This window comes from Bos mutus, chromosome 21, assembly GCF_027580195.1.
Source record: "Bos mutus isolate GX-2022 chromosome 21, NWIPB_WYAK_1.1, whole genome shotgun sequence".
Lineage (NCBI taxonomy): Eukaryota > Metazoa > Chordata > Mammalia > Artiodactyla > Bovidae > Bos > Bos mutus.
The window spans coordinates 57275449-57297450 of NC_091637.1; the positions used below are offsets into that span (position 1 = coordinate 57275449).

Below are 22002 nucleotides of genomic sequence, written 5' to 3' on the forward strand. Positions count from 1 at the left end.
TACATTGCAGGTGGATTCTTTACCATCTGAGCTACAGATAATATAATTATTGAAAAAAATCCATGTACAAAAATGGACCTAATACAGTTCAAACCCGTGTTGTTCACAAGTCAACTGTATTTATATTTTTTAATTCTATCATTTATCAAATACTGTGCAGGTGCTATACAGAACTCTTAAAGAAGGGAGTGATAGTTGCTTGCAATTTAAACCATTTCATAAAAGCTTAAAATGTAAAGTTAGCTTTTTTGTTAAATGCAGGATATTCAATGACTGATGACTTGATTTTGTTTTGCAGACCTTGGACAGTCAATCTTTTATACAACTACATGTTTGCTCCCCTTTCTCAGTGATGATATTCTGAGTACTTTGCCCTACACGATGATATCAACCTTAGCTACCTTTCCTCCGTTTCTGCACAAGGATATTATTGAATATCTTAGCACATCTTTTCTACCAATGGCTATACGTAAGTTCAGTCTTACCTAATACTAGATTATTTTTATGTGTTGTATGATGTATGAATGGAAATTGCTTTTGCTGTTTTAGGTTTGTAGATTTTCAAGATTATAATCACTGCTGTATACATGTGCTTTGACTAAAATTCAGTCACTTAGCATGAATAGTACGGTGAACATCAAAGACATGAAAAGACAATAATACCTTAGAATTATTTTATGCACATAGTTTGATCTTACAGAATAGGAAGAGAGAACGAGTCAAAGCACAGTCTACATTTCCTACATATAAATTAGAGTATTTTTTGCAACTTTAGAAAAAAAGACGGAGAAAAATGTTGTCTGGGATGTAGAAATTCTTATCTTTTGCATCTGAAGGCAGCAGGGTGTGCTGGGAGGAACAATGGATAGAGTCAGGGTATCTAGATATTCTTTAGTCTCACTTCTGTCCGTAATCTGCTCTGTGAGATCAGCAGCTCATATAGTTAAACCTCGTCTCCAGGGTGATGATAGTATCAGCTTTCCCTCACAAGAGTGTTGTGATGACATAGTGAGTCAAAGTTTATGCGAACACTATGAAAAAAGCAAAAGCTTCCAACTCATGTGCCAGGTACTATTATAACATGGATTCAATTTGAATTCTGCTTCATTTTTATAAGCTTATTTCTGCAGGCTTGTTATCCAGATGTGGTAACAGAGAGAAAAAAAAGAAGTTGGGTTGTGATTTTTATGATCAAAATCCTTCTAAAGTATTTTTTTTAAAGAAATACATGATTAATTAATCTATGTTTCAGTAGATAATCTGAAAAGATTATGGGTTTAGGAATCAAACAGATATAGATTCAAATCACAGCTGTGCTACCAACTAGCTGTATGAGCTTAGGCAAGTCACCTAACCTTTCTGTTTGCAAAGTGAGAACAGTGATAATACTGCCTCATAAGGTTGCTGTGACAATTGAGATGATTGATTGGAGCATTGGTAGGGTGCTGGCATAATGCCTAGTGTTCAATAAGTGTTGGTTTACTTCTCTCCTTCTCTCAACTCTCATTCTATAATAATGCCTGTGTTGGTCACATTCAGTTCCTAGAGATCAGTTTTTACTGTTATGCACTTAACAATTGTATTAAAGTTGTCGCTTTGTAGTAACGATTGGTAAACAAATGTACCTTTGAGCCTCATTTACTTGTTTTACACTTGAGTTTAATTTTAGCTGTGGAATTGTAATTTTCATGTCTTTAAAATAGAGTCTGACTTCTGCCTAAATTACATAGCTATTAAAAATGAGCAGACTGATTATACTGTTCAAGTAATAGAATATTTAATTCTGTTTTAGAATATTTAATTTAGTTCTCTTTTTTCATTTTGTGTAACTCTGTTGACAAAGTACTCATGGATACAGCCTTAGAATTGTAAAGTTGTATTTTTTTTAGAAGTATGTTGACAGTTAAGCTTAAGCAGAGGCTTTAAAAAGAAAAGAGTAGCAGTTGGGTCTGTATCTTTCTGAGTGTAACTCACTATATCCATCCTTCTTAGAAATAGTACTTTTGGAAGAGGTACTACATATATCAGGCCCTTGGGGTTATACTTAGGAGTGACTGAGCATGTGACAACTGGCAACTTGTTTCTTCATCCTGGATTATTAGTTTCTACTTAGAAATGTACTCTAAAACATAGCCTGTAGTCACGTTGGAATCCTCACTTATTTAAATGTGTAAGCCTTGGCAACTGAGGGAAACAAAATTATAAGTTGAATTTATAAAATCTGTGTGAAAATTGCAATTGTTAGTGAATTAGCTTGGTATTTATTTAAAGGGTAGGGACAAATCATTTCATTCTTCTTTAACTGTGAAGGAGAGGTTTAGAAAAAATGTTCCATCTCTAAGGTTATTTCTAGCTTAATTATTCTAGGTTAAATAACATCAATCTTTTTTTATGTAACAGGCATATATTCTTTCAATGCAATCGCTGATCTGGTTCATTTATTTGGTTCCTCTGGTTTTAGTCTCTTAGTTTTGACTGTTTCATTTCTTGTCACTATTCCTGAGATTCGAATGTAGCCAATCTTTGTCATCTTTAAATCTTTGAGAATAAGTTGTGGTACTTACCTTTAAAGCCAATTCTGTTAAATGATTCAGGTGTTTCTTTTGTCCTTATTTTTTCCCAGAGTAGATAAAAAGGACACAGATCCAAAGATGGAGGGAATTGGGTTCCAAATTAATCGTATCAAACTGAATCGATGTGAGAATGTGTGTCTGTTGCTTGTATCCATGTTGGTTTTATTTTGGGAAGTTGTTTCCGTGTTCAAAATTTCTGACCAGAACTAGAGGGGAGCATTTAATTTCTATGGGAATATTTTTATTTAAGGCCTGAGATAAAGGACATTGCATTTTCTGAGTACTTGATAAAGTCTTTAAGACAAAAAAGCTTTTACCTCTTTGGTACAATATTTGCAAGGTCAAATGTAGTACACGACAGTTTTTCAGGTGTTAAATGATAATATCATTAAGGACTTAGGAGATGAAACTCTGAACTCTCAAGCAGACCTAATGAGGGATTGCAGCTCTTTCAGTTGAAAAGCCCTGTATGTATATCAGTTAAATCTATTACGCCATTTTTGTCAATAAACCAAGTACTGTGCTTTTATTTTAAATAATTCCTTTGAGGTGCTGCAAAGCAAAGTGTAATTTATTATAAAACTTTCTTTGATATAACCTTTTTGTTATTGCCTTGTATATATAAAGATATATATTGGTAAATATGTATCTTATATATATATATAGTATATACAAATGTATATACATTATTGTATATATATACAATATATTATATATATATTAAGATACACTTGTTTTTATTTTATATATATTAAGATTGTATATATATTAAGATATATATATATTGTATATATATTAAGATACACTTGTTTTAATTCCATATGTGTGCAATAGGCTTTGTGTAATATACATATACATAAATATAAAGGAATTATTAAGAATGAGAAAGTTATTTGCATTTCACCATGGAAATCTCTCTTTTTCCACGAAGGTTCTGTGATTGTGCACCAAACTGAAGTTTGGATGTTGGCAGAAAAAAGGAAAAGAGGTCCCAAATGAACATTATTTGATGTAGCATACGTTATTTTAAAGCAAATAATAAAGCTGAACAGTTATATCTGTGAAAGATCCTTCTAGTGGTATCTTGGCATCCTGAACTGTAGTCTCATCTAGTTTCTTTTCCAACTTTAATTTCCTCAAAAGTCACTTACCCTTAGACAACAAAGGTTCATTTAGATCTTTGCATGGAATTAAAAGCAACTGTATGATTTAATTGAATATCTGCTTCTAAGCCTTTGGCCCTGTATCATTTTTTTGTTCTACTGCTGCTACAGAGGATGCATATTATGTTCTATGATCTTCCAAACACTAATAAGTAAATATAATAGAAAAAAACACAGTAAAATACCAGTGTAAGATATTAATGAATTTAAGTAGTATTTTATATATAAAATGTTTTATTAGCTAATGACTGTTTTTGTAAGGTAGATATTACTATACTTTTTTGTTGTTCAGTCACTACGTCATGTCCCGCTCTCTGTGACCCCATGGACTGCAGCATGCCAGGCTTCCCTGTCCTCTGCTGTCTCTGGAATTTGCTCAGACTCATGTCCTTTGAGTTGGTGATGCTATCTAACCATCTCATTTTCTGCCGTCCCTTCTTTTGCCTTCAATCTTTCCTAGCCTCAAGGTCTTTTCTAGTGAGTTGGCTCTTCACATCAGGTGGCCAAAGTATTGGAGTTTCAGCTTCAGCATCAGTCCTTCCAATGAATATTCAGGGTTGATTTCCTTCAGGATTGACTGGTTTGATCTCCATGCAGTTCAAGGGACTCTCAAGAGTCTTCTCCAACCAAAATTCAAAAGCATCAATTCTATATAATAGTATACTTTAGGAGCTTTAATATTGAATTATGAGAAATATTTTGGAATAAGAATCCAGAAGCACTGAAATGAAGTCTTTTGATTGTTGGCAGATCTCACAATCTCATCTAACTTTAGTTTCTTTAGCTGTAAATTTGTGAATAATTGTAACGTTCCTGTCTACATCACAGTGTTTGTTCTGAAGGCCGTGGCATAACATATGATAATGGCCTTTGAATGTTGTCCGATGTTATACCAGTTTATAACAGACCAAAACACACAGTCAAAGGACAGATGTGTCAAATCTCATTGCAACCCTTTCCAATATTCTGCTCAAAATTACATGGTGACATGACATTTCATCATCTTAAATATTGCTTGAAATAAGGGGCCATCTGCTGGGGCTTGGGAATTTTTCCTGAGAGTGTGTCATATAATAACAGTAATTGTTATACCAGTTTTTGATCTCATAGAACCTGACAGAACACCTCTTGTGTTGATGGGCAATCCTGTCTCTATGACTTTTTATTTATCTACCAATCTTAGCATATATTTTAATGCTGCATAGACTTCAGGGTCATGGTATCTTTTGTTGAACCCATATGACCTGACAGCACAGGTATCTTATGCTCAAACCCTGTCTCAGGGAGCACAGTTACCTCTGCGTACACAAACAGAGGCCACTTGCTAATCCAGGCAGCACAGGAAATGATTCTGTCATATAGCAGAACTGGCATCAGAATGTTTTTTTTCTTCCCAGGTGATTCCCTTCTCTGTACCCCTTAAAAAGGTAGACAGCATCCAATAACTTCTGAGCTGGTCTCCCAGCCTCTACTCTTAGCCCTCCCAGAGCCTGCTCTCCACCAAAAAGCCAGAGCTGTCCTCCAAACATGGAAATCAAATTATGTCATTTCCTTCTTGAAAACAACTAGTAGCTTCCCATCACTCCTGCAAATCAAATTCAGCGCCTCTGCCTTGCTATCTGGCCCCAGCTTATCTTACTGCTTCATCCCCTGCCTCCGCTAGCGTTTGCTCTGCTGGGCTCATATTGGCCTTGCTGCAGTTTCATAAAGGCACCAGGTTTTGCTTTTGCTCCAGGCTTTTTTCCTCTGTCTCACAAGCCCTTCTTGCAGATGGTCACATGATTTGCTTGCTCACTCCCTTCAAGTCTCAGCTCCAGTAGTACGGCTTCCCAGAGGCCCTTCTTTACCTTCAAGCTCAAACAGGACCTTCCATCATTTTCTACCTATTCCCTTGCCCTGCTTTATATTTCTTCACAGGTATTTGTTTCCTGTTCCTCTAGAATAACACAACAGAACTGTCTGCAGTCATGGAAAGGTTATTTAAAATCCTGCGCTATTCAATAGAATAGCCACTAGCCACACGTGGGAACAGAACACTTGAAATATATCTAATGAGACAGAGGAACTGCATTTTTAACTTAGCTTACTTTTTAAGATTTATTTTTTATTTATGGCTGTGCTGGGTCTTTGTTGCTGCATGTGGGCCTTCTCTAGTTGCGAAGAGCGGGGGCTACTCTTCTCTGTGGTGCGCTGGCTTCTCTTATTGCAGGGCAAGGGCCCAGGAGTTGGGGCTTGTGGACTCCAGAGCACAGGCCCAGTTGTTGTGGCTCATGGGCTTAGTTGCTGCACGGCATGTGGAATCTTCCTGGACCAGGGATCAAACCCATGTCTGCTGCGTTGGCAGGTAGATTCTTACCACTATGCCTGATTTACTTTTGATTGGTTTAAATTTAACCACATGTGGCTACTATATTGTACAGCACAATTCTAGCATTTAAGCTTCATAAAGACAAAGACTTGCCTGTCTTATACACAGCTGTGTCCCAGCGTCTAGAATAATGCCTCGTATGTAGGAGATACTGAAAAAATACTGTGTGACTAAGTGACTAGAGCATTAACTATGAAGTCAAGTGACTTAGGCCATAGTCCTAATAATTAGGTTGGTATTCTTGTGCAAAATTTGATTTCTCTTTTATAAAATGGCTTTCCGCTATACTTTTTTTTTGCGGAGAATCATATAAGAGCTATTTCTGATAATGTATTAGGAATTATAAAATGCAGGAACAGATTAAGAAATTGTTGTTGTTCATAGAAGGAGGGGATGATATAGTAATTGTTTTGGTAGTGCTAAGAGGATCAGGTCTTAAGAGGAATTGGTCTTAAGACTTAATTGTATTTCCTGAGCACAATATTGCATGTAAAATTTCCTTATTTTGATTAATTCTCTGGTTCCTTCCATTGTATGCAGCTTTGACCTTATACATCCTCATGAGGACAAGCTGCATGTCTGTTTGCGTCATGCCTTTTTAACAAGATTCAATAAATGATGTGTGTCTCTGCATGTTTATTAAATTGGAATTGTGGTGACTTTGTTCAGTCCATTAGAAGACTAAGAAATTGCAAGGCACAGTCTACTTAAAGAAGTGCTGGAGTTGGTTTCGGAGGGCTTGAGTCAGGGGAACACTCTTGGCTTTGGTGCTGACCTTTCTTGAGGGAGAGCATGGATTTGTAGGGGTTAGGAGGGACATCCAAAAGTCACCAAGCCATTTGGACTGTTCTCCAAATGAACTTCACCTAAATCATCTGAGATATTTGGGCATCTCTCCCACTGTGTCTCCAGGCACAGTGATTCTCAGCCTCCCTTAATAGTAGTTCTCATTTTTAAGAAACACTTCTAATTTAAGTTTGAAATTAATTTAAACAAAGGTGAGACACTTGTCCCCAAAGGAATGGATATAGTATACACATAATTATTTTTCCTTGCCTATGTTGAAGGCTACACTTTCTTTTGCTTTTCTCCCCTTTAACCAAAGAACCCAAGGGTGTGCAATTATTCCTCGCACATCTGGACACCTTATTAAATATTTCCTTTCTTTTTTTCCCAAGTTTTATTTATTTAAAATTTTTGGCTGCACACTGCGACATATGGTATCTTAGTTCCCCAACCAAGGAACGAACCTGCATCCCCTGCATTGGAAGGCAGAGTCTTAACCACTGAGCTGCCCCAGAAGTATATCCTTTCTTATTCTCATCCCTCTAGTAGTACTTCTCAAATGTAGCTCCAAGGTCCACTTGGTCAGAATCATTTGATGTCTTTATTAAACACAGCTTTCCTGCTTCTCAACTGAGTTAGACTCTCTAGATATGGGTCCCCTGAAGCTGAATTTGAACAAGTATTAGTATCAGCCATTCAGTCATGTCCAACTCTTTGTGGCCCTATGGACTATAGCCCTCTAGGCTCCTCTGTCCGTGGGATTCTCCAGGCAAGAATACTGGAGTGGGTTGTCATGCCCTCCTCCAGGGAATCTTCCCCCAGGGATTGGACCTGAGTCTCCTGTGTTTCAGGCAGATTCTTTACTGTCTGAGCAGGGAAGCCCAATTTGAACAAGCTCCTTGGCTAAAGTCTGAATTTGGCCCAAAGATTTTTTCCCTTGATTACTTAGTTCATCAACTTTAACATCTAAGATCAGTGAACTGATCTTCATGTCTTTGTATAAGTATTAATATTTATTTATATTGTATAACCGAGCTAATTTTTGTTCCTGATTATCACTGGCTTGGTGGGTTAGCAGCATCCCAGAAGTAAGTGATTCATAAAAACCAACTCAGGTAAATGGGACTCAATTATAGATCCATTTTATTTGTTTGTGTGTTTCTGTAAACTATTGTAATGGCCACAGTGTCCCTTGTGGTGCTCATTTTTAAAATGTAAATTAAAAGAGAATCATGTTAAATTTTTTTTTGTCTTCTTCATTATATGATAAACCTCTTTTAGTGCTTTAATACTTCTTTTATACATGTGTTTTATTATGTTACCTTATTCTTTTTGGCTGTAGGTGAGATATTATTCCTACACATTGCACTTTAATGTTTTAAAATAAGACAGATTTTAGGGCTCTCTGCTTTTTTCTTGTTGGCTGTGTTGGTGGTCTTCTGCAGTCTGTGTTGGAAGTTGAGAGTTGACTTTATGAGCGTGTTTATTCACTATCTACTGTTCTGTTTGTGCTTTCCTGACAATTTGCCACAGCAGCCCAACTATAAGGCAAGATTTCTGCTATTTCTGCAATTATCCCAGAAAAGGAATTCTATTTTCTATTTGAGTCCTTGTAAAGTTTCTCTACTGTGGGCCCTCTCTGTTACTGTGCTTAGAATAATAAAGTACACTGGAGACAACATGTTACCTCAAGTGACCTCCGTCAGAGCTAGTTCTGGATGCTTATAGAGGTTACCTGATACACTCATTAAAAAAGAGAGATTTGAAACAGTGTTGGATGTCTTTGTAAACAGGCCACTTAAAGATGTCTTGAAAGCAATGTGTAAGTGGTTATCACATGGCATTCACAATTTTACTGCTATAAGATGAATTTTGAAGAATCCAACTGACCTTGTGATTGAATACTGTGGGACAGGATAAAATGTCCAGCAACAGCATTATTCACAGATTCAAAAAGTACTTTATTTCAAACAACTCAGGTGGATATGAAAATAGTAAGCTCTGGAAAAGTAAAAGAGTGATTGTCATGGCAATTAAGCTGCTGTTGCTGAAGTTACATGTGAAGGTTTGAATAAAATTGTTTAATGATAAGTGAGAGTTGAAAATAATTTTTAAATTAATATACTATTTTTTATTATGCATGATTTAAAATTTGTGTTTGTTACTAAGTGAATATAGTGCCCATTATAAGTAGACTCTTTCAGCTGCATCTCTTAATACATTCAAGTTGTGTTAAAAAACCTTTTATTTTTACTTTCTTATTGGGATAAACTTCAACATGCATTGTATTTGGATACACAGAGGATTTTGTTTTTTCTTTCTTTTCTACCTAGATAAAAACATATTGGAAACAGAGATCACATCTAAGTAAAATTCTGATGTAACTATTGCACTACATTCTGGCATTATTCCTGCTCCTTGAAGATTCTCACTAAATATGCCTATGATAAAGACTACGGTAGTGTTTGTGTGCCAGGACAAATTTTGTGATTTCATTTATGCAAAACTTCTATTGATTTTTTCAAGTTTCTTTTCAGCTCTCTTGCCCTATGCAAAGTAGTAACAAAATATATAAATAAATATAAATATACAAATACATATGTATAAATTGTGTCTAATCAAAATAATTTTGGTTTTAGTGGGTTCCTCAAGGAGAGAAGGCGTTCCTGCCCATGTTAATCTCTCTGCATCATCCATGCTAATGATTGCAATGCAGTACACATCCAACCCAGGTAAGTGGAAATTTGGATGGATTTATTAATTCCAAGACCAGTAATTGAATAAGATATCAAATAGGCAAACTAGAAATTCTTAGATTTTCTTTTGGTGAATAGACAACTGGAGTTGTGTTAGAAAACAGATTTTAAAATTGAAATAAGTTTTACTTGCCTCTGGATGTTAGTAGTAATCTTATTGGCTAGTGATATTTTTAGAATATTGGAGAACAGTTTTAGAACACTGACTGGAAATGGCTTGAATATAAGTATATAGAAATAATTCAATGATTGAAATAAAAATAAAATAATAATAATAAAAATAAAAACAATCACCTGCAGTTCTAAGAACTACAGATGACCACTGTGAATATTTTATGAATTTGCTACTCTAATACCACACGAATATCCTTGCACGTAAATCTTTTATTATATTTGTGACTGTTTCCTTAGAGTAAGTTCATAAAAGAGGGATTAATGGGTTGAAGGGCTTGAAAAAATTTTCAATATTCCCACTAATTATGTATGAAAATACACTGTACCCTGTTATAGAGTGCTATAACATTTGTGTAGAGATGACTAGATAAAAAACAATATCTCATTTTGATTTGTGTTTCTTTGATTACTAGTAATGTTAAGCAGATTTAATCTGATATACTTTGTTTGATTTCCGTTTATTAGGGTCACTGCAGATGAACTTCAGGAAACTAACCTAAAAGAGGCTGACTATTGGAGTCACATGCTAAGACATGATCTCAATGTTTATTTTCATTAGTAGACAAATTTGGGGGCCCTGTTTTTGACCTTCTACTTAATTACATAATGAGTAATAATTGAGTTTTTGACTCAGGATGAGGAAACCAATTTTTTCTTTTCATTTCAAAATCTTAATGTTTCTTAATCTGGAATATCATCCTTCAAATATGAAATCCCTTATGATTATTATATGAGTTTAATTAAAATATATATTTGGAGGAAGTTATATCTCATATCTCTATTTGGCTTAAAGGATCCTCATAATGTCATTTATATTTATTAGAATATAATGAATCTAGTTCGTTAAAGTCTCTAGTTAATTATCTAAGTCTCTGAGAATCTAGTTAGTTAACTAAACTCTGCATCAGGCTTCGGTCCTAATTTCCACGTTGGGAGGCAGTTTAGCAGGTCGGGTAGAATCATGTGCTTTGAGGTTAAGGGTATGTGAGTTCACATCTGAGTTCAGCACAAATTGCCAGCTAGCTTAACCATGAGCAAGTTCTTCAACTTCCCTAAAACTAAGTTTTCTCACTTCCGAAATGGAAATAATTCTTCCTGCAATAACTACAAATGTTGTTGTGAGGATTTAATGGCTTAGGTCTGTGTGATGTGCTTCGTCAGCATAATGACGTGGCACATCATGGACACTGCTCAGTAAATGGAAACACGGATCTCTACAATCTGCCATTGTCTTCTTGGAGTTGAATGTTTCATTGGGAAACCACTGCTATCAAATAGTGTTACTTCTGTTATTTCTAAATCCGTGTCTTCATCTGTTCATGGGGGGACGTGTATAGCCAGCTATTCTATACTAAGAATGACATGTGGGACAGCAAGTTAATCTGGTGATGGGGGAAACGGAAGAAGTGAGGTGCTGTCCACCAGGGGGCTCTCTGTGACTAAGTGGGTAGGACATTATTATCCTTTGAACTTTTATTGGGGGAGATAGCCAGTGGAAGCTTGATCCTTGTACCTGATTGTATATCAGGAATAGAGCCGAGTTCTTGCTCAGGTACCAGGAATTCATTGCGTAACTCCTGTGTACATTCCTCTGTGCTCAGCACTGTGAAAACCACCCTGAAATGTTAGACATGGTGCTTGCTATGGAGCTTATGTCTAATTGGGAAGATTAGGCTTATTCACATAAATGATTAATTTACAATGTAAAGTAGTATGTAAAAAGTACCGAATAAATTCTATGGATACTGTTAATTCATCAGAGGAGAGAACTGTATGGGTTGAAATGATCAGGAAAGGCTTTGTGCCACTTGATCATGGGTCTTAAAATCGTATAGAATTTTGATTGACGGGGTAAGTGGGGCATTCTGGGAGAGGAGGCAGTTTAAATAAAGGGACTCTCTGGGTCTGTTCATGGATAGTCAGTGGCCTCCTGTGAACAAGGTTCGTGTAGCAAATACAAGGAGAAGAGCAGACCCTGTGGAAGAGAAAGTACCCCAGACCAGAGAAAGCAGTCATGGCTTCACACAGTTCCCAATCTAGAGGACCATTTATAAACTCAACAAGCAGTTACTGAGTATCTGCTTGGTGCAACCCCTCCTCTCTCTTTGTGAAGCCTATCATGTGGTGGAGGGAGAATATATTAACCAAATAATTACACAAGCAAGTGTCCAGTTTCGATTGTGACAAGTGCTTTGAATGATGTACATTGTGCTATGATGAGACCCTATAAAAGGGGATTTTTCTTTTATTGAAGAGATTAGGGAAAGCTTTTCTGGGAGTAAAACCTTTGGTCTGAGGACTGATGGATGAGTAGCATTAACAAGGCCTATCAGGAGTGGAGCTTTCCAGGCAGAGGGCTCTTATGTGTCAGAAGGGAAACTTGCACGCAGGTGGGACTGACAGGTCACTGTAGCTGGAGCTCAGAGTGAGGGCTGCCTGGTGTGAGACGAGACTGTAGACACCCACAGGTTAGAACACGCAGGATGCTGTGGGCTCTGGGAGTCCTGCGCTCATCCTGAGTCTAATGGGGAGGTACTGAAAGACTGAGTGTTTGTGTGTGTGTCACTGGGATTTCCCAGGTGGCCCAGTGATAAAGAATCTGCCTGCCAATGCAGGAGACGCTGGTTAAATCCCTGGCTTGCGAAGACACCCTGGAGGAGGTGATGGCAACCCACTCCAGAATTCTTGTCTGGAGAATCCCATGGGCAGAGGTGCCTGGTGGGCTACGGTCCACAGGGTCACACAAAGTCAGACATGACTGAGCGACTGAGCGTGCACGCACGTATGTGTCACCCTAGCTGCAGCTTAGAATGGAATAAAAGGAGCCAGAGTGGATACAGATTGACCCATGAGGAGGCCATTGCATTTGTCTATACATGTAAAAGCCAGGGTTGATTGAGGCCAAGAAAAGTGGATATATCTGAGAGCTATTCAGGAAGTAAAAATTGTTAGGGTTTGGTGACATATTGGATATCCCTGAGAAAGAAGACACTGGAAGAGAAAGACCAGGCTTCTAAGGGAAGATCATGAGGTCTATTTTGGACATGTTATGTTCAAGGAGTCTTTAAAATATTTGAGAGAAGATGATATACCTTGGACTAATACATTGTTGTATGTCAGTTATATCTCAATAACACTGGGGGGAAAACCTACACATAACCTCAGTAGTAATTCTCTATGTCCTAAAAAATTGGAATTGGTCAAACAGGAGATGGCAAGAGTGAACATCAACAGTTTAGGAATCAATGAACTAAAGTAGACAGGAATAGGCGACTTAATTCAGATGGCTATTATATCTACTACTGTGGGCAAGAATCCCTTAGAAGAAATGGAGTACCCCTCATTGTCAACAAAAGAGTCTGAAATGCAGTATTTGGGTACAATCTCAAAAACTACAGAATGATCTCAGTTCACTTCCAAGGAAAACCATTCAATATCACAGTAATTGAAGTCTTTGCCTCAACCACTAATGCCGAAGAAGCTGAAGTTGAACGGTTCTATGAATACTTACAAGACTTTGTAGAACTAACACCAAAAAAAGACGTCCTTTTCATCATAGGGGACTGGAATGCAAAAGAAAGAAGTCAAGAGATATCTGGAATAACAGGCAAGTTTGGCCTTGGAGTACAAAATGAAGCAGGGCAAAGGATAACAGAGTTTTACAAAGAGAATGCACTGGTCATAGCAAAAACCCTCTTCCAACAACAGAAGAGACAACTCTACACAGGGACATCACCAGATGGTCAACACCGAAATCAGACTGATTATATTCTTTGCAGCTGAAGATGGAGAAACTCTATACAGTCAGCAAAAACAAGACTGGGAGCTGACTGTGGCTCAGATCATGAACCCCTTATTGCAAAATTCAGACTTAAATTGAAGAAAGTAGGGTAAACCACTAGATCATTCAGGTATGACCTAAATCAAATCCCTGATGACTATACAGTGGAAGTGACAAATAGATTCAAGGGTTTAGATCTGATAGACAGAGTGCCAAAAGAACTATGGACGGAGGTTCATGACATTGTATAGGAGGTGGTGATCAAAACCATCCCCAAGAAAGAGAAATGCAAAAAGGCAAAATGGTTGTCTGAGGAGACCTTACAAATAGTTGAGAAAAGAAGCGAAGAGAAAGGCAAAGGAGACAAGGAAAGATATACCCATTTGAATGCAGAGTTCCAGAGAATAGCAAAGAGAGATAAAAGCCTTCCTAAAGGAACATTGTAAAGAAATAGAAGAAAACAATAGAATGGGGAGAGATCTCGTCAAGATCTCTTCAAGAAAATTAGAGATACCAAGGGAAAATTTCATGCAAATGGGCACCATAAAGGACAAAAATGGTATGGACCTAACAGAGGCAGAAGAGATTAAGAAGAGGTGGCAAGAATACACAGAAGAACTGTACAAGAAAGATCTTAATGACCTGGATAACCACAGTGGTATGATCACTCACCTAGAGCCAGACATCCTGGAGTATGAATTCAAGTGGGCCTTAGGAAGCATTACTATGAAGAAAGCTAGTGGAGGTGATGGAAATCCTTCTGAGCTATTTCAAATCCTAAAAGATGCTGGTGCTAAAGTGTTGCACTCAATATGCCAGTGAATTTGGAAACCTCAGTAGTGACCACAGGACTGGAAAAGGTCAGTTTTTATTCCAATGCCAAAGAATATTCAAACTACTATACAATTGCACTCATTTCACATACCAGCAAGGTAATGCTGAAAATCCTTCAAGCTAGGCTTCAACAGTACATGAACTGAGAACTTCCAAATGTACAAACTGGATTTAGAAAAGACAGAAGAGTTCAGTTCAATCACTCTGCCGTGTCTGTTTGTGATCCCATGAACTGCAGCACACCAGGCTTTCCAGTCCATCACCAACTCTCGGAGCTTGCATCTTTAAATTTCATTTCATGAAATTCATTAAAAATAGTTTAATTTCATGGCTGCAGTTACCATCTACAGTGGTTTTGGAGCCCAAGTCTGTCACTGTTTTCATTGTTTCCCCATCTATTTGACATGAAGTGATGGGACTGGATGCCATGATCTTAGTTTTTTGAATGTTGACTTTTAAGTCAGCTTTTCCACTCTCTTCTTTCACTTTCATCAAGAGGCTCTTTAGTTCCTCTTCATTTTTTGCCATAAGGGTGGTGTCATCTGCATATCTGAAGTTCTTGGTTTTTCTCCCAGCAATCTTGATTCCAGCTTGTGCTTAATCCTGCCTGGCATTTCAGATGATGTACTCTGCATGGAAGTTAAATAAGCAGGTGACATATACAGCCTTGACATACTCCTTTCCCAATTTGGAACCAGTCTGTTGTTCCATGTCCAGTTCTACCTGTTGCTTCTTGACCTGCATACAGGTTTCTCAGGAGGCAGGTAAGGAGGTCTGGTATTCCTGTCTAGTTAAGAATTTGCCACAGTTTGTTGTGATCCAAATAGTCAAAGGCTTTAGCATAGCCAGTTAAGCAGACTTTTTTCTGGAACTCTCTTGCTTTTTCTATGATCCAACGGATGTTGGCAATTTGATCTCTGGTTTCTCTGCCTTTTCTAAATCCAGCTTGTACATTTGTAAGTTCTTGGTTCACGTTCTGTTGAAACCTTGCTTGGAGGATTTTGGCCATTACTTTGCTAGCATGTGAATTGAGTGCAATTGTGTGGTAGTTTGAATATTCTTTGGCATTGCCCTTCTTTGGTATTGGAATGAAAACTGACCTTTTCCAGTCTTGTGGCCCCTGTTGAGTTTTCCAAACTTGCTGGCATATTGAGTGCAGAGTACATCATATGAAACGCTACACTGGATGAAGCTGAAGCTGGAATTAAGATTGTTGGGAGAAATATCAATAACCTCAGATATGCAGATGACACCATCCTTATGGAAGAAAGTGAAGAGGAATCGAAGAACCTGTTGATTAAAGTGAGAGAGGAGAGTGAAAAATCTGCCTTAAAGCTCAACATTCAAAAAACTAAGATCATTGCATCCAGTCCCCTCAGTTCTTGGAAAATAGATGGGAAAAAAAATGGAAACAGTGACAGGCTTTATTTTCTTGGACTCCAAAATCACTGCGAATGCTGACTGCAGCCATGAAATTAAAAGATGTTTTTTCTTGGAAGAAAGGTTATGACAAACCTAGACAGCATATTAAAAAGCAGAGACATCACTTTGTTGACAAAGGTCCATCTAGTCAAAGCTATGGTTTTTCCAGTAGTCATGTCCAGATGTGAGAGTTGGACCATAAAGAAGGCTGAGTGCCAAAGAAATGATGCTTTTGAACTGTGGTATTGGAGAAAACTCTTGAGAGTCCCTTGGATAGCAAGGATATAAAACCAGTCAATCCCAAAGAAAATCAACCCTGAATTCCATTGGAAGGACTGATGTTGAAGTTCCAATACTTTGGCCACCTGATGCAAAGAACCAACTCCTTGGAAAAGACCTTGATGCTGGGAAAGATTGAGAGCAGGAGGGGAAGTGGGCAACAGAGGATGAGATGGTTGGATGGCATCACTGAGTCAATTAACATGAGTTTGAGCAAACTCCAGGATATAGTGAAGGACAGGAAAGTCTGACATCCTGCAGTTCCTGAGGTTACAATGATTCGGCCATGACTGAGCAACTGAACAACAGCAAAACACAAAAATGCAAATAAATCAGCTTCCTTCAGGAAAAAAGAGGTAATAGTAATTAAGAAGTTGTATTATGAGTCTTTAACCCGTTACAGAATTCTGGGCTAGAATTAATGAACTTTGAGCCCTCATGTTCAATGCTATTATACACTGAGTTGTATATAGATGATAAGTCAAGTTGTACAGTCATATCTTCTTTTACTATGTTTCACAGATCTTGTGTTTTTTTACGAAGTTTTGTAGCGTCTCTGCATTGTCAAATGATGGTTAGCATTTTTTAGCAATGAAATATTTTTCAATTGAGGTGTGTTCATTGTTTTATTTTAGATATAATGCTATTGCATCCTTAATAGACTATTGTATATTCCAACCATAACTTTTATATGCCTGAAGAAACCAAAAAATTTTTATGATTCACATTATTGCAGTATTTGGTATGGTCTGTAATGGAACTTGTAGTATTTCTGAAGCATTGCTGTATATGAGTGTGACATTGCTCATGAGAGACATAGAATGAAAAGTGGATTTTATTTATGATCAGACCTTCAGGAACTCCAGCAGATACTGGCCCAAATGGAAGAGGAGGAGCTTGCCAAGGAGACAGAGAGCTGTTTGGCTTTTAATATAGGCTTTAAGCTATAAAAATGTTTGTTGTTACTTAATAGGAAGTCTTGGAGATAGCTGTATCAGGGGTCTGAGATGCCATCTTTGGGTTTCTCTTGAATTTCTTCTCATGTTTGCAAGATATGCCACAGTGAATATTCTTACATGCATGCATGCTCAGTCACTAAGTCGTGTTGACTCTCTACGACCCCATGGACTATAGCCGGCCAGGCTCCTCTGTCCATGGAGTTCACCAGGCAAGAATACTGCAGTGGGTTGCCATTTCCTTCTCCAGGAGATCTCCCTGACTCAAGGATCAAACCCATGTCTCCTGTAGTGCAGGAGAATTCTTTACCACTAAGCCACCCGGGAAGCCCATATTCTTAAACAACCATATCTAAAAAATGGGTTTCAAAAATATATCCAATCAAATCCTATCAAAAATAAGATCAGTCAGGATGATTAGAGAAAAGTCTCCTGGTGTGCCTCTTTCCTTTTGTCAAAGAGGAAAAATGAGTCTCAGAAGCTCCCCAGCAGATTCCATTACGTCTTGCTTGTCAGCACTGAGTCATGTGGCTTTCCCAGCTGCAACAAAATCTGGCAAATTGTCCTGCTTTGCAGTCTGTGTACTGGGAGCTGAACAAGGAAGAAAGGGTTGCTTACAGCAGTTGAGTAGCAACAGCACTGCCTGCCACAGGTAATGGGAGAGGGGCAGTCGTTAAGTCAAGGAAAGAGGGTGTTCAGCAGTGCTGAATTGATGAAGGTCGAATGATAGGTGGACTGAAAAGTCTCCATGGAGCTGAACGACTCAGAGGTCATCGGTGACTAAAGGGAGACCAGCTTCAGCGCTGTGATAAGGTTGGAAGATAGGTTAGGGAAGATATCAAATATGTATCTAACTAGGGTGAAAATATCTTTCTTCCACAAGTAAACATTGGCAAATCAAAGAAGCTTGCCGTTGTATAGCTTTTAAGGATTCCTCAACTAGATGAATTGGTGCTAAAAGACCTCTTTTCTAATCCATCAGTCTGTTCTTGCTATCTATCCAAACTTGGGCAAGATAGAAAACCAAACCTTTGTTCTCTAGCTGCAACATGGTGGTTATGAAATACATAATGTTTAAAGCTCTTAAGCTCAATACCTGGCACAAAATGAACACTCAATTAATGTGAACTTTTACTATGATTAAGCAATTTTTTTTTCTGCATCATTCTTAATTACATTAATATGTTTATATTATAAAAGTATGATTCCTAGGGAGTTTTCTTAATATTTCCTATGCTAATAAGATAAATAAAATACTTTTCAGGGATCTTGAAATAAAACTTGATAAAGTCAAAGGTTTATATGATTTTTGATAGGTATGAATACATGAAAATAAGCAATTTCTAATTTAATGATTAGAGTGAAGAGTCCTACTAATATAGTTTATTACACAGGATCTTTTGTCTGGTATTTACATTTCATGTACCAATTATATTTTCTTCCTTTCAGTGTATCATTGTCAATTATTGGAATGCCTCATGAAATATAAACAGGAAGTATGGAAAGTAAGTTTGGGGCCACGTTAAACTCATAGTCACAAATTGAATTTATATAATAGAGTAAAAGTTGTTTGCATGTTAAAACTATTGTTTAGGTCAAATTTATTGATGTCTTATTATCTTGGTGTGGTACAAATTATAATTCTTTGCTTACTGGTTAATTACTTATCATTTAGAGGAGAAATGAGACTTGAAGAGCAGAGTGACTTGACAGAAGCAGTAATTGGATATCTCTCGTTTGTGGAATTTAGCAAATACTGTACTATGTGACAGTTTTATTTAATTTGAAAGGTTTCTTGGGAAACTTTCTTCTTTCAAATAGATGTGAATTATTAAAAAATATGTTTTACGGAAATGTTTTTAAAAATGTAGTGTTTGGCAAACTGGCTTTATGCCGTTCTAAAATCTTCCCCATTATTCTGAATAGAAAAGAATTTGTTAAAAGATAGTGTACATCTGAACACTACCAGGGCTGGCTTATTTACAACACCCATGAAAATAATAAAAAGAAGATTCTAATGTGACTTAATCTGCAAAGGCCACCTAGATGATGAAGTTCCAGGGAAATTAACCACTTCAATCCCTCCACTAGAATTTTCACTGCTTTGGTAATATTGAATGAGCTACCTTTATTTTTATTTGATGATGTTGGTGAAAACATGCTTCTTGTTTTCTTTAGGATCTTTTGTATGTGATAGCCTATGGGCCTTCACAAGTGAAACCTCCAGCTGTGCAAATGCTGTTCCATTACTGGCCCAATTTAAAACCTCCAGGGGCAATAAGCGAGTACAGGGGCTTGCAGTACACAGGTAAGGGAAGACAAGCTCTGTGTGCCCCGTCTTTATTTCTCTCATGCCATATTTGGCTCGCTTACTTATTTGTTTAAATACTGTTAGATTATGTTTACTGTACCCTTAGATGGTGTTATAAATCCTTTCTGAAACTAGGTGGTATAAAAATAAATTAATTAAAATTAATTTCAAATCTTTTATGACATCATAGCAAATTGCATTAAGTTTCAGCCCCATTTGCTATACACTGGCCTCTGGTGTTACCATTGCTAATCATATTGATCACCATCAAGGTGTCAGCAATTAGTAATGCTGCAGATTGGTGCAGATTTAGCAGGGTCCCTAGCGGCTGATTCTGCTCTAGTGAGAAGACTTGGAGTGCTTTCAGCATTACAAATTCAGGCACTAAATAAAAATTAAATGACCCTGAAAGCCTAGTTGGACATAAAGAGTCAACCACTGGTGAATACTGGTATAATTAATAAACAGCAAGTAAACACTGAGTTTATTGTAAAGACATACATTTACCAAAAATGAAATAAACTAGCCTCTGTGTCGTTAATGTTTGTGTTATAAAATCAAAGAAGCAGTATATGGCTAATAACATTTCTGATGCCCGTCTACCCTCTCACCCCCACTTTATTGTATACATATTCTTATGAAAATGTAAGAGGTAGATATTTTGGCATTGCTTTTATTCAAGGTATGGTAGGACTGTACACAGATGTTATAAGAATGTACTTCTTTCTTGGCATTTGGTGATTTGAGGTGGTTCAAAGGGGATTTAACTTAATACAGATGTCTGTTTTATGTTAAAGCCTAGTGTTGATTAAAGCCAAGTGTTAGAGATATTGATGGTCCTTGGTAAGCTTATTCTATACTCGGAACAAATATTAGCCTTAGTGATAACAATGGTATTAACGGAAATGATGAAGGTAGATAGTAAGAAATTTGAAAAAATGGAAATTGGTATTATTTATGTTTTATATCATTAATAGTAGAGGATGTTTAAGTGTTGCTAAGTGGATAATTTGAGTGTAAAGGCAAGAATTTGGAAACACTCATAAAAGGTGAAATGACTGAAAAATTTGATACCAATCAGTTCTCAATATATCCCAGAAATAAACATTTATGTGATATATGAATAGGTAACTAATATCAAATGAAGCTGATTTATTTGATAAATATTTGAGAATACTACATGAAAGAGAGAGCATGTGGCAGGAACTATATATTGACAATAGAAGAAATGACACAAAACCAGACCTCATGGAACTTAATGCAGTTTAAATATGGAAATTCATTCATTTATTCAGCAAATATTTGTGGGACATCTACTACTAACCAGACATTATTCTAGGCACTGGTGGTACAGTTATTTAAAAAAAACAGGCTGAAGCATTGGCCTGGGCATTCCAATTGTGGTGGAAAGACCAGGAAACCACCTTACAGTGTAAGAAGCACAGTGCTGTGTGTCTGACTCTTTGTGACCCCATGGACTGTAGCCCACACAGGCTCCTCTGTCCATGGGGATTCTCCAGGCAAGAATACTGGAGTGGGTTGCCATGCCCTCCTCCAGGGGATCTTCCCAACCCAGGGATCAAACCCAGGTCTCCCACATTACAGGTGTATTCTTTATCATCTAAGCCACCCGAGCAAATATAGAGAGCTGTGGGAACACACAGGAAGGGCCTCTGACCTCACCCCAGTGGTGGGTTAATTTGGAGAAGGTTAAATTGTCAAGGAAGGTTCTGGAGAGTGTGACATGTAAGGTGATACCTGAAAGTTATGCACACAATAGATAGAGTCATAAGGGGAGTGAATCATGAATGGATAAAATGTGAGTTTGAAGCAGAAGAAACTTCATGGATTCAGACTTGGAGGTCAGAAACTGCACAGTTGTATTTAGGAACTGAAAAAAGTCTTATGTAGCCAGGTAGTGGAGGGACAGGAGGAGACTAGCTGGGAGCGAAGCAGAAAGCCTGATGGCCTATGAAGGAGTTTGGATTTTATCCTAGCAGCAAAGTGAAACCACGGACAGATTTTAAATGGAGAAACCACATGATGAGATTTGCCTGTTCAGAGCATCTTAGAAGCCCACAGAGTGACTGCCAGTTCCATTTACCCTGTGACTACACCCTCTTGGAAGGGCCAAGACAGCCAAAGCTGTCTCCCCGGAATAGCTCAGCCTATGCTTACTGAGACCAAAGAGACTCTTTCATCTTTTCTTGGCATTTATGAACAAGACGTTTCTGTCTACAGGCATTCATTTTTCAATCCATTCTTGTGTTCATACCCCGACACATTTCCATCCTTGCCATGTGTCCTTATGTGCTTGCTACCTGCCACCAGGGAAGCAGCTGTCTTGGAACTCCCATGCTAGTGAGGCATGGCATTCTGTGCAGGAAACCAGAGATGATGGGAAAAGTTAAATCATTCTGTTCTATGTATTACAATTTATCCAGCGCTGGCTGTTTGTCAGACATTGGTCTAGCTGCTCAGTATTTCATTTCATATTTTAGCCTGCTCTTAGCTGAACAGAATATGTGGACCAAGCACCATGTTTAGCTTTACAGACAGTTTTTTTTCAATTTATTCTCACAAAAATCTTGGGAGGTAT

The 22002-nt window shown here is 37.5% G+C and overlaps 1 protein-coding gene across 3 annotated transcripts in view; it reads left to right on the top strand.

Annotated features, from left to right (window-relative positions):
- Positions 1-366: 366 nt before the first annotated feature.
- UNC79 (unc-79 homolog, NALCN channel complex subunit) overlaps positions 367-22002 on the top strand; it is a 211751-nt gene continuing 190115 nt past the window's right edge. For 2 of the 3 annotated variants that reach the window (XM_070358461.1, XM_070358463.1), the window contains exons 1-4: positions 367-469; positions 9530-9622; positions 18542-18597; positions 19271-19400. In XM_070358461.1, coding sequence (XP_070214562.1) covers positions 382-469; positions 9530-9622; positions 18542-18597; positions 19271-19400 — 367 coding nt within the window. In that variant the 5' untranslated portion in view covers positions 367-381. The remainder of the gene's footprint in view (positions 470-9529; positions 9623-18541; positions 18598-19270; positions 19401-22002) is intronic. The other variant, XM_070358462.1, reaches the window with a different exon arrangement.